The sequence below is a fragment of the Bos indicus x Bos taurus genome, chromosome 1 (genome assembly GCF_003369695.1).
Source record: "Bos indicus x Bos taurus breed Angus x Brahman F1 hybrid chromosome 1, Bos_hybrid_MaternalHap_v2.0, whole genome shotgun sequence".
Classification (NCBI taxonomy): domain Eukaryota; kingdom Metazoa; phylum Chordata; class Mammalia; order Artiodactyla; family Bovidae; genus Bos; species Bos indicus x Bos taurus.
The window spans coordinates 51,287,312-51,301,594 of NC_040076.1; the positions used below are offsets into that span (position 1 = coordinate 51,287,312).

General features: G+C 37.4%; 1 protein-coding gene across 1 annotated transcript; it reads left to right on the plus strand.

Moving 5' to 3' along the window:
- Positions 1 to 3,113: 3,113 nt before the first annotated feature.
- Positions 3,114 to 4,698, plus strand: LOC113906854 (tubulin alpha-1B chain). The gene has a single exon (XM_027565591.1). It carries the CDS (start codon positions 3,187 to 3,189, stop codon positions 4,540 to 4,542), a length of 1,356 nt encoding a protein of 451 aa, XP_027421392.1. The 5' UTR covers positions 3,114 to 3,186; the 3' UTR covers positions 4,543 to 4,698.
- The last annotated feature ends 9,585 nt before the right edge of the window (positions 4,699 to 14,283 follow it).

Consider the following 14,283-nt stretch of genomic DNA (forward strand, 5'->3'; position numbering starts at 1 on the left):
CTGTAATACTCAAAACCATAGACTTTGCCTGGCAGACTGATTCAAATATTATGAATTCTACAGACTTTTTTGTATCAATAGCTTCAAAAAAATCCCTCCATAAATAGGATGACAGGGGAAAGTTTTCTTGCTTCTGTGACTACTTGGCATAAAATTCATTATATTCTAGTCTGCATTATTTTAGCATCATTTACAGCACAAAACAACAACAACAACAGCACGTCCAACAGCAAGGAAATGAACAGTGAACCTTACAATTCATCTCATGTTTATTTGCATAAGAGAACTATATTCATTTCCATGAAATTTTGACAAGAAGCAGCAGTAGCAATGAGTTCATTTTCTTGATTTTTTTTTTAACCTAAACAACCTAAGGGTTTACCCTTTCACAAAAAGACTTTCCTTTGACCATTTTATTAAATTTTAGCTAGGAAGCAATGTTCCCTATTTTTCACACACATAGAAGAACTTACTTAAAAACAGTTACCTTAAGGATTAATTTTATGAGTCATCTTTTACTGTTGTTTCCAAGAGCTAATGTTAGCGTTCATATTTTGAAGTCATTTTAAGTATTATCTGCTAATTGACATTTATTGCATTGATGTAAAATGTACTAAATCATCCTTCATTTGATATTCAAATATTTCTTTCTTCAAATGACTATGAAGACACATGGGTATTTCACATTTTAAGTGTCAGTAGAAGTTAATATTCCAACATAATTGCCTGCTTTGATTTTCTAACAACTGTTTTAAAAAATCTCCCTTTAATGGCATCATATTTGGTATTGAATCTGGAAGAGAATTAAAAGAGAGGGGGAAAAAGAAAGAAAATAAGACTGAAACAAGAGAAGATATTTCATAAGTACAAAACTTTTCAACCTGAACTTTGAATCATCCAATTTAATATAAGTTGCCCTCAAGAAGAAAAACAGTGAGAAACAAAAAAACTATTATCAATAAGTAAAGACTCTATGATATAAAGTTAGAAATTCCTAAAGTACTGAATAGAGTTTCAGTGTCCTCAACATATCAATCATTGCAAAAAATTGTTTCAAGTCAGTCCTGACTGAAAAAAAAAAGTAAACACAGCCCATTTTGCTATTATATCCCACAGCCTAAAAAGTTCTAAAGCTACAATTTGAGGTAATTATTCATATTATAATTTTGAAGTTTATGAAGGGATTCATAGCAGGGTTATTTTAAATATAGCAAACCCCACAGTGCATTAAATACTTGCTTAAAGATTATTTTTTATTTTGTCATGGATCAGATACAACTCTGATAGGAATGATTGAGAATTTATCAAAAGTAGAGATCTAGCAACCTGGAAAATACGGAGTTATGGTCCAATTTCCAATCTCATTTACAAACAATTTTCCTCAAGAGATTTATCTCTGTGAAATGTGTCAGAGTACAGAATAAAATTAACTATTTAATTGTACTTTATACTTGGTAGAATTGGCATTCCTGGTGGCTCAGTGGTAAAGAATCAGTCTGCCCATGCAGGAGACATGGGTTTGATCCCTGGGTCATGAAGATCCTCTGGAAAAGAAAATGGTAACCCAATCCAGTATTCTTGCCTAGGAAATCCCATGGGCAGAGGAGCCTGGTAGGCTATAATCCATGAGGTCACAATAGTTGGACACAACATAGGCTAATTTAAATGTTATCATTTTGTTTTCATTTAATAAAAATACTCATGGAGTATCTACTATGTGAAATTGAAAGTCACTCAATTGCATCCACTCTTTGCGACCTCATGGACTGTAGCCTACCAGGCTCCTCTGTCCCTAGAATTCTCCAGGCAAGGACACTAGATGGATTGCATTTCTTTCGCCAAGGGATCTTCCCCACTTTGGAATCGAACCTGGGCCTCCTGAATTGCAGGCAGATTCTTTACCATCTGAGCCATGAGGGGAGCCCTAAATGAATAAGTTGAGATACAGAGGTGAATAAAGTAAGATATGATGGTGTTGCAGTTTAATGGAAGAAATAGACAATTAACAACTAATATACAACGTTAAACGATGTTCTTTATATGTACTATGTGAGTACAGAATGGAACAGGCACTAGGGAAAGCTTCACAAGATACTTTTTTTTAAGCTGGATCTTAGAGAATGAACAGAAGGGGAAGAGGCAATATAGAGATATGGGGATTAAGAGGTACAACTATTATGTATAAAATAAACTACAAGGATATATCATACAACTCAGGGAATATGGCCAACGTATCTATAATAACTACAAATGAAGTAGAACCTTTTAAAATTATGTCACTATATTGTACCTTTGTAACTTACACTGTACATCATGCACGCATGCTAAGTCGCTTCAGCCATGTCCAAACTTTTTGCAATCCCATGGACTGTAGCTCACCAGGTTGCTCTGTCCAAGGGATTCTCCAGGCAAGAATAATGCAGTGGGTTCCTGTGCCCTCCTCCAGGGGATCTTCCTGACCCAGGGATCAAACCCGTACCCCTTACGCCTCCTGCATTGGCAGGTGGGTTCTTTACAACTAGTTCCACCTGGGAAGACCCATATTGTATACCAACTATACTTCAATTTTTTAAAAATTGTCAAAAAAGGGGTAAACAATAGTTCACTACTTGGAAAAGAAAGGAAAATATCTCAGTCAAAGAGAATAGCAAGTGTAAAGACAGTGATGCTCAAAAGCATGATGGATATACAGAACAGTATATTTACCATAGAATATTTACCATATGAGGTCATAGACATGCTAGTGTTAACAAAACAAATTGGGAATATGTTTGGGACCATATTATGAAGGACGTTCCAAGCTATGCTGAAGAGCTTGTCCTTTATCTTTTATAGACAAGGATTCAGGAAAGGTTGAGAACAAAGGACATCACATGAAATATAGAAAAGGAGTTAAGGATGACTTAAACATATCTAGCTGAGCTACTGAGTACATAATATCGCCATTTACCAAGACAGGAAATCTAGGAAAAAGAGGAGCTTTTGAAAATACAGAAGATAGTAAGTTTGTTTTTATTTAGACAAAATAAAATACAATTTCAAATAAATCATTAACTTAAGATAAATTTATTACTTTAATAGTTTTAGTTTGGGGCTTTAAAGTAGGAAACAGTCTTAGCTTGTCGGGGACAGTAACCGGGACCCGTGTCTACTCCTGTTGCCTGCGCCTGCTGACCCGTAGCCACCATGCGTGAGTGCATCTCCATCCACGTTGGCCAGGCTGGTGTCCAGATCGGCAATGCCTGCTGGGAGCTCTACTGCCTGGAACACGGCATTCAGCCCGATGGCCAGATGCCAAGTGACAAGACTATTGGGGGAGGAGACGACTCCTTCAACACCTTCTTCAGTGAGACAGGGGCTGGCAAGCATGTGCCCAGGGCAGTGTTTGTAGACCTGGAACCCACAGTCATTGATGAGGTTCGCACTGGCACCTACCGCCAGCTCTTCCACCCTGAGCAGCTCATCACAGGCAAAGAAGATGCTGCCAATAACTATGCCCGGGGTCACTACACCATTGGCAAGGAGATCATTGACCTCGTCTTGGACCGAATTCGGAAACTGGCTGACCAATGCACAGGTCTTCAAGGCTTCTTGGTTTTCCACAGCTTTGGTGGGGGAACTGGTTCTGGGTTCACCTCCCTGCTGATGGAACGCCTCTCTGTCGATTATGGCAAGAAGTCCAAGCTGGAGTTCTCCATTTACCCAGCCCCCCAGGTTTCCACAGCTGTCGTTGAGCCCTACAACTCCATCCTCACCACCCACACCACCCTGGAGCACTCTGATTGTGCCTTCATGGTAGACAATGAGGCCATCTATGACATCTGTCGTAGAAACCTCGACATTGAGCGCCCAACCTACACAAATCTTAACCGCCTTATTAGCCAGATAGTGTCCTCCATCACTGCTTCCCTGAGGTTTGATGGAGCCCTGAATGTGGATCTGACAGAGTTCCAGACCAACCTGGTGCCCTATCCCCGCATCCACTTCCCTCTGGCCACATACGCCCCTGTCATCTCTGCTGAGAAAGCCTACCATGAACAGCTTTCTGTAGCAGAGATCACCAATGCTTGCTTTGAGCCAGCCAACCAGATGGTGAAATGTGACCCTCGCCATGGGAAATACATGGCCTGCTGCCTGTTGTACCGTGGTGACGTGGTTCCCAAAGATGTCAATGCTGCCATTGCCACCATCAAGACCAAGCGCAGCATCCAGTTTGTGGACTGGTGCCCCACTGGCTTCAAGGTTGGCATTAACTACCAGCCTCCCACTGTGGTACCTGGTGGCGACCTGGCCAAAGTACAGCGAGCTGTGTGCATGCTGAGCAACACCACAGCCATCGCTGAGGCCTGGGCTCGCCTGGACCACAAATTTGACCTGATGTATGCCAAGCGTGCCTTTGTTCACTGGTACGTGGGTGAGGGCATGGAGGAAGGAGAGTTTTCTGAGGCCCGTGAGGACATGGCTGCCCTTGAGAAGGATTATGAGGAGGTTGGTGTGGATTCTGTGGAAGGAGAGGGAGAGGAAGAAGGAGAGGAATATTAATTACCATTCCTTTGAGCCTTGCAGCATGTCATACTCAACTTCAGCATTAGCTGACAGGCGTAAAAACTTTCTGACTAGATTGTCTTCGCTTTCAACTATGATCATGTATTGCTTTTCCATGTGTGTCTGTAACACTTATGTCCTGTCTCAAAAGTATATTCCTTAGACAGGAAACACAAAAACGGTGTATAAACTCGAACCCCAAACAATCAAGTAAATGGCAACGGGAACATACTTATCAGTAATTACCTTAAATGTAAATGGGTTGAATGCCCCAACCAAAAGACAAAGACTGGCTGAATGGATACAAAAACAAGACCCCTACATATGTTGTCTACAAGAGACCCACCTCAAAACAGGGGACACATACAGACTGAAAGTGAAGGGCTGGAAAAAGATTTTCCATGCAAATAGGGACCAAAAGAAAGCAGGAGTAGCAATACTCATATCAGATAAAATAGACTTTAAAACAAAGGCGGTGAAAAGAGACAAAGAAGGTCACTACATAATGATCAAAGGATCAATCCAAGAAGAAGATATAACAATTATAAACATATATGCACCCAACATGGGAGCACCACAGTACGTAAGACAAATGCTAACAAGTATGAAAGGAGAAATTAACAATAACACAATAATAGTGGGAGACTTTAATACCCCACTTACACCTATGGATAGATCAACTAAACAGAAAATTAACAAGGAAACACAAACTTTAAACGATACAATAGACCAGTTAGACCTAATTGATATCTATAGGACATTTCATCCCAAAACAATGAATTTCACCTTTTTCTCAAGCGCACATGGAACCTTCTCCAGGATAGATCACATCCTGGGCCATAAAGCTAGCCTTGGTAAATTCAAAAAAATAGAAATCATTCCAAGCATTTTTTCTGACCACAATGCAGTAAGATTAGATCTCAATTACAGGAGAAAAACTATTAAAAATTCCAACATATGGAGGCTGAACAACACGCTGCTGAATAACCAACAAATCACAGAAGAAATCAAAAAAGAAATCAAAATTTGCATAGAAACGAATGAAAATGAAAACACAACAACCCAAAACCTGTGGGACACGGTAAAAGCAGTCCTAAGGGGAAAGTTCATAGCAATACAGGCACACCTCAAGAAACAAGAAAAAAGTCAAATAAATAACCTAACTCTACACCTAAAGCAACTAGAAAAGGAAGAAATGAAGAACCCCAGGGTTAGTAGAAGGAAAGAAATCTTAAAAATTAGAGCAGAAATAAATGCAAAAGAAACAAAAGAGACCATAGCAAAAATCAACAAAACCAAAAGCTGGTTCTTTGAACGGATAAATAAAATTGACAAACCATTAGCCAGACTCATCAAGAAACAAAGGGAGAAAAATCAAATCAACAAAATTAGAAACGAAAATGGAGAGATCACAACAGACAACACAGAAATACAAAGGATCATAAGAGACTACTATCAACAATTATATGCCAATAAAATGGACAACGTGGAAGAAATGGACAAATTCTTAGAAAAGTACAACTTTCCAAAACTCGACCAGGAAGAAATAGAAAATCTTAACAGACCCATCACAAGCATGGAAATTGAAACTGTAATCAAAAATCTTCCAGCAAACAAAAGCCCCGGTCCAGACGGCTTCACAGCTGAATTCTACCAAAAATTTAGAGAAGAGCTAACACCTATCCTGCTCAAACTCTTCCAGAAAATTGCAGAGGAAGGTAAACTTCCAAACTCATTCTATGAGGCCACCATCACCCTAATACCAAAACCTGACAAAGATCCCACAAAAAAAGAAAACTACAGGCCAATATCACTGATGAACATAGATGCAAAAATCCTTAACAAAATTCTAGCAATCAGAATCCAACAACACATTAAAAAGATCATACACCATGATCAAGTGGGCTTTATCCCAGGAATGCAAGGATTCTTCAATATCCGCAAATCAATCAATGTAATACACCACATTAACAAATTGAAAAATAAAAACCATATGATTATCTCAATAGATGCAGAGAAAGCCTTTGACAAAATTCAACATCCATTTATGATAAAAACTCTCCAGAAAGCAGGAATAGAAGGAACATACCTCAACATAATAAAAGCTATATATGACAAACCCACTGCAAACATTATCCTCAATGGTGAAAAATTGAAAGCATTTCCTCTAAAGTCAGGAACAAGACAAGGGTGCCCACTTTCACCATTACTATTCAACATAGTTTTGGAAGTTTTGGCCACAGCAATCAGAGCAGAAAAAGAAATAAAAGGAATCCAAATTGGAAAAGAAGAAGTAAAACTCTCACTATATGCAGATGACATGATCCTCTACATAGAAAACCCTAAAGAGTCCACCAGAAAATTACTAGAAATAATCAATGACTACAGTAAAGTTGCAGGATATAAAATCAACACACAGAAATCCCTTGCATTCCTATACACTAATAATGAGAAAACAGAAAGAGATATTAAGGAAACAATTCCATTCACCATTGCAACGGAAAGAATAAAATACTTAGGAATATATCTACCTAAAGAAACTAAAGACCTATATATAGAAAACTATAAAACACTGGTGAAAGAAATCAAAGAGGACACTAATAGATGGAGAAATATACCATGTTCATGGATTGGAAGAATCAATATAGTGAAAATGAGTATACTACCCAAAGCAATTTATAGATTCAACGCAATCCCTATCAAGCTACCAACAGTATTCTTCACAGAGCTAGAACAAATAATTTCACAATTTGTATGGAAATACAAAAAACCTCGAATAGCCAAAGCGATCTTGAGAAAGAAGAATGGAACTGGAGGAATCAACTTACCTGACTTCAGGCTCTACTACAAAGCCACAGTTATCAAGACAGTATGGTACTGGCACAAAGACAGAAATATTGATCAATGGAATAAAATAGAAAGCCCAGAGATAAATCCACGCACATATGGACACCTTATCTTCGACAAAGGAGGCAAGAATATACAATGGATTAAAGACAATCTCTTTAACAAGTGGTGCTGGGAAATCTGGTCAACCACTTGTAAAAGAATGAAACTGGACCACTTTCTAACACCATACACAAAAATAAACTCAAAATGGATTAAAGATCTAAACGTAAGACCAGAAACTATAAAACTCCTAGAGGAGAACATAGGCAAAACACTCTCCGACATACATCACAGCAGGATCCTCTATGACCCACCTCCCAGAATATTGGAAATAAAAGCAAAAATAAACAAATGGGACCTAATTAACCTTAAAAGCTTCTGCACATCAAAGGAAACTATTAGCAAGGTGAAAAGACAGTCTTCAGAATGGGAGAAAATAATAGCAAATGAAGCAACCGACAAACAACTAATCTCAAAAATATACAAGCAACTCCTACAGCTCAACTCCAGAAAAATAAACGACCCAATCAAAAAATGGGCCAAAGAACTAAATAGACATTTCTCCAAAAAAGACATACAGATGGCTAACAAACACATGAAAAGATGCTCAACATCACTCATTATCAGAGAAATGCAAATCAAAACCACTATGAGGTACCATTTCACACCAGTCAGAATGGCTGCGATCCAAAAGTCTACAAATAATAAATGCTGGAGAGGGTGTGGAGAAAAGGGAACCCTCTTACACTGTTGGTGGGAATGCAAACTAGTACAGCCACTATGGAGAACAGTGTGGAGATTCCTTAAAAAACTGGAAATAGAACTGCCTTATGATCCAGCAATCCCACTGCTGGGCATACACACTGAGGAAACCAGAAGGGAAAGAGACACGTGTACCCCAATGTTCATCGCAGCACTGTTTATAATAGCCAAGACGTGGAAGCAACCTAGATGTCCATCAGCAGATGAATGGATAAGAAAGCTGTGGTACATATACACAATGGAGTATTACTCAGCCATTAAAAAGAATACATTTGAATCAGTTCTAATGAGGTGGATGAAACTGGAGCCTATTATACAGAGTGAAGTAAGCCAGAAGGAAAAACATAAATACAGTATACTAACGCATATATATGGAATTTAGAAAGATGGTAACAATAACCCGGTGTACGAGACAGCAAAAGAGACACTGATGTATAGAACAGTCTTATGGACTCTGTGGGAGAGGGAGAGGGTGGGAAGATGTGGGAGAATGGCAGTGAAACATGTAAAATATCATGTAGGAAACGAGTTGCCAGTCCAGGTTCGATGCATGATGCTGGATGCTTGGGGCTGGTGCACTGGGACGGCCCAGAGGGATGGTATGGGGAGGGAGGAGGGAGGAGGGTTCGGGATGGGGAACACATGTATACCTGTGGCGGATTCATTTTGAAATTTGGCAAAACTAATACAATTATGTAAAGTTTAAAAATAAAATAAAATTGGAAGAATAAAAAAAAAAAAAAAAAGAAAAGAAAAAAAAAAAAAATAAAGTAGGAAACAATTTAATGACCTTATAACTAACATTTACTTGTCCTAAAAACTAAGTCTAAAATTATGTATAATCATAGAAGGAGAAACTAACAAGCATACTTATAGGTAAGAAATATATAAATATGTAGGGGAAATTTAAAAAAAAAGAATGGGGCATAAGAAAAAATAATAGATCTTTTTAAAACAAATGGAGAATATATTTGTAAATGGAAAATATAGGCATTTAAATTAAAAATTTGGTGGATAGGTTAACAAAAAAAAAAACTGATTAAATATAGCTAAGGCAGAATTAGTTACCTGTGAAATAGATAAGGAAAAATTGTCCAGAATGAAGACCAGAGATAAAAAGGGATAGAACAAAATTAAAAGACAAGGAGAACACAATAAAAAAATTCAATATACACCTAAAAGGTGCTACCAAAAAAAAAGAAAGGCAAGAGAATGATGGAGAGGCACTGTCTAAAAAAAAATATCTGGGAAAGTAAACTGCCATGCTGTGATAAAACCTGCAGCAAAGATCATTGTGTGACCTCTAACTGACAGTCACTGACAACAGTCAGTAAGGAAACAAGAACCTCCGCCCACAGTCATGAGAAACTGATTCTGAAAACAATCATATAAGTTTGCAAAGGAACCCCACACTCCAGAAAGGAATATCATTTGGACAACACCTCGTTTACTGCCTTGTGAGTCCCCAAGCAGAGGACACAGCTAAGATGTGCCCTTGGTTCTCAAAAGCTGTGAGATGATGTATCAAAAGACTTACTTCACTGAAAGCAGAGGCATCAAGCTCTCCACTAATGGAAATATGAATGCTGAGAGCTCTACTGTGAAGATGGGCAATGCATACAGAGAGTGGATCATCACTCAGTGGGGATACTGGAAAAGATTTGAATAGTAAGAGTGGGATGAACTGATTTCTCTAGTAACAGTTTGATATGTCTCACCAAAATGATGCCTCAATCCACAAATTTCCCTATGAAAGATATGCAGAATCCATATAATTCTATACTGAGTCTTCTTAGTCACATCTCAGAGCAAAATGCCAGTGTTCAACAGGTTGTGCCCAAAATCCTGGCATACACCTTAGTAGTTTATATCTTTTTCACTCTGAAAACATTCTGAGCCCCTTGACATAGATCTTTGAAAATGCTGTCAAAATGAATAGTTATGTATATGCTATAGTTTTTGTTAGTTTTATTTCATACTTTGTGTGATGACTAGAGTTATATTTAATCATGTGCATTTACTCCAGAGTGGCTCACTGCATGTGTCATGATCAAGATACAATACTACCCTTCTACAAAATCAGTGCAGCCTCTCCATGAAACCATCTTGCATAGGTAGATAAATCATGCTCATGGTTTGTGGATAGTTCTGCATGATGCTCGTTTTAAGTCAGTCTGGGATCTTGTCCTAATAACTGCAGAGGTGAGCCAGGGAGATCTTCCAACATCAGAGACTGAAGTAAAAGTGTCAGTCCACATCTGGGGTCTGCAGTGATGGAGGATGGAGGATATTGTTATTCAACATTATTCATTTAAACTTGCTCAAGCACCATGCAAATGATGCTGCATACAGAGCAGTCTAGTTAAAGGCAAGGGCTATTTTTTTTAAAGGAATAGTAATTATTGTCAATTTTTATTATAACTCCTTGGCTAGTAGAAAATATTTTTAAAATATATAATCAGAAGACATATATGATTATTTATAAAATTTATATGACACAAAAACCACACAATAACACTCATAAATCCACCTCCCCAGTTTAGGAAGCTGACATTTTTTTTCTCCTCTGATATAACTGTGAGAGTCTGAGAAGTGCCTTGCAGGTACACTCTGATATATCAGTCTCCAAACACAAGACTGAGTCAATTAAAAGCAGCGAAGACCTTGTACAAACTACAGAACAAGATATGTCTCTACTGACCTATGTTGCATTCCTCTTACCTATAATCCTACCCTTTCTAGTTCTAAAACCAGCTCATCTTTGCTCATCTTTTAAACACAATGTATAGCTGCTCAATGGAATACCCTTTTTGTCCTTGTATGAATGTGGGTGAGAGACACCTCAATGTACACCAACCTACTCTCCTCATATCAGACCTACTGTCAAGCTCCCTGGTTGAGGATTCCCCCCATTTGATATTGTACCCCCTTCTCTAAGCTCAGCAGTGCCAAGCTGCAGCAGTAATACCAGGAGTAATGGTGAAACATTGGAAAATACAGAATAAATAAGTACTCCATGCAGGCTACCATAACAAAAACATAGGCTGGATAGCTTAAGGAAACTTTTATTTCTCATGGTTCTAGAGGAAGGGAAGTCCAAGATGATGGTGTTATCAGATCTAGTTTCCAGTGAGGGCCACTACCTGATTCATACATGGCTGTCTTGTCTCTGTAACCCCACATGGCAGAAGAGACAAGGGAGCTTTCTGGGATCTCATAAGTGGATGAATCCATGCATGAGGAGTCCACCCTCATAACATAATCACCTCCCAAAGGTTCAATCTCCACAATGAGGGTTAGGGTCACAATATATGAATGGGGTGGGGAGGAGAAGCAGAAATATTCAATCCATAGCCAAACCCCAGGCCCAGAATATTTAATACGTAGTGTCTCAGAGAGGGGATATATTGGTTTCCTATGGCTGCCATACACATTGCTTCAAACTTGGTGGCTTCAAATGACAGAATGATAGAAATGTATTCTCTCACAGTTCTGAAGGTCACAATTATGAAATCAAGGTGTCTTCCAGGGCCATTCTCCCTTTGAAGACCCCAAGGGAAAATTTATTCTTCTTTCTGGTGAATCCAGGCATTCCTTGGTTTATGACCACATCACTCCATAGTCACCCTGCCTTACCCTCTTAGCTCAAAATGTCTTCTGCCTCTTAGTTACACTAATCACTAATGTAACTGCATTTAGAGCTCACCGGGATCATCTAGGCTTAGCTCCTACCTTCAAAATTCTTAATTATGTCTTTTGCCATAACAGGTAATATTGACAGGTTCTGGGGATTAGAATATGGATATGTCTTTTGGGGAACCATCATTCAGCTTATTGTAGAGGACAATCATTGGAATGCCTAACGTCAAATCATTAGCTAACATCAAAAAAACTCTAGCCAGAGTCTTCAGACACAAAACTTAGAGCAGCTGCCCCTGCATGCAGTGCGTGCTTAGTCTCTCAGTCATATCTGACTGTGCGACCCCAAGGACTGTAGTCCATCAGCCTCCTCTGTCCATGGGGATTCTCTGGGTAAGAATACTGGAATAGGTTGCCATGTGCTTCTCCAGGGGATCTTCCCAACGCAGGGATTAAACTCAGGTCTCCCGCATTGCAGGCAAATTCTTTATTGTGTGAGCCATCAAGCCATCTCCGGGGGTTCTTCCCAACCCAGGAATTGAACTGGGGTCTCCTTCATTATAGGCAGAATTTTTACCACCTGAGCTACCAGGGAAGCCTGGACTTCCCTCCTAGGACCTTATAAAACCTCCCCACAACCTGCCACTGGAATAAATCTCTCCCCTAGATAACTCCAGCATGCTGACATCAGAAACAGTAAAATTGTTTACAACATTCAATAGATCTATTTTTTCAGGATAATCTCCCTTTCAAATACTTTTTCTTTTTGGCTTGTCATTTTATAACATAAAACTAAATCATGGATTTTTTTGGCTCAGAAGAAAATGAGTTCATTTCTACGATGATAATAATTATCATTATCATGATTACTAAGTTACTCACTTATTGATTAATGTTAAATAATCCTGTTTTTAAATTAGTTCTGCTGTTAGAAAAAGCATTTATTTCTGGGTTTCAGTTTCCTCAGCTACTAACATTATTCAAATATATGCTTTGTTATGTTATAGGAAATATATGATAAACTAGTTTGTGGAAAGGGGGGACATAATGACATAAAATAACCCAAAATTAATGGAAAACATGGAGTCTGATATTTAAATATGTGTATATATATGTATAATATATATATATAATATGTATATATATATATAAACATAATATTTTGAAATAACCAGACACTAAAATCAAGAAAACACCTTTTTAAGCACCCAAAGAAAAAAGACAAGTTATCTGCAGGCAAACAAAAACAGACTGTTAGAATACTGCTCAGTAGCAGTAATAGAGGAAGAAGACAATGAATCTTCTGAATGCTAAGTTAAAATATTCAATCTAAAATTCTATGCTTAGCTAAACTACAATTCAGAAGTAAAGACAAAATATTTTTTTCAGATTTTTAAAAACATCACTCATACATACTTATTAAAGAAATGATTAGAAGACATAATTCAGGAAGTTAGAAATTTATGTTAATAAAGGAAGTTGTCGGATGCAAAAAGCAGAGATAGGCAAAGAAATTAACAAGCATGAATAAATCTAATCAAGCATTAATTGTTCAAAAACTAACAATAATTACTAATCTGAGGATAAAAATTTAGGAGCAAATCAAATATTAAAAAAGTGACAGCTAATGTATTTCTATGTACAGCAAATTCTTTAATGTGTTTTACATATATTAATTAGTTTAATTCTCATAACAAATCTATGGGATAGTTAGTATAATATACTTACTAACAGATTGAAAAACCAGGCCGAAGTAGAATAAGCAACTTGCCTAAGAAGTCATAACTGGCAAATAGAAGATCCAGAATTTGAACCTAGGGAATCTATGCTCTTCATTTGTACCTTGTACTGCCACTATGAATTAGCAGCATACAAGAGATATCTTTAAGAGAAAATTATTAAAAATATAGATAATAACAATATGTAATATAGAGAGAATGACTAGAGGAAAAGTTTTTCAATTTTCTTGTACCATTTTGAGAGAGATTAGAGAGTCTCTAATTAAAATCAGACATTACTAAGATAAATAGATGAAATAAACAAGGTCTTTTACACATTGCTGGCAGAAAGTAGTGTGGTATTTTTAGATAAATTTGAATATATGTATATACTATGACCCAGAACTTCTGTTCCTGAGAAACTCTGGTGCACATGCATAACAGGAGATAAATGCATGTATATTTATGGAAACAATGTATGTAATAGAGAAAAACTATAAATATTAAAAAGATGCCTATTGCAGAAAGAATGAAATTAAAATTTTCATATACTCCAATAATGCAGTTTAATCCTGCAGTGAAAAGAAAACTAAGGCACCCACAATAACAGGGATGAAACACGGTACATTAATATTAATTAAATAAGATATTTTATGAGTCTGTAATAATTTTGTTGGATTTTTAAATAGTTAAAATTAAATAATTTCTTATTTAGGCATATAAATTTAGG

Excerpts from the sequence above, each read along its gene's own strand:
- LOC113906854 (XM_027565591.1), top strand. The coding sequence starts at position 3,187 with ATGCGTGAGTGCATCTCCATCCACGTTGGCCAGGCTGGTGTCCAGATC.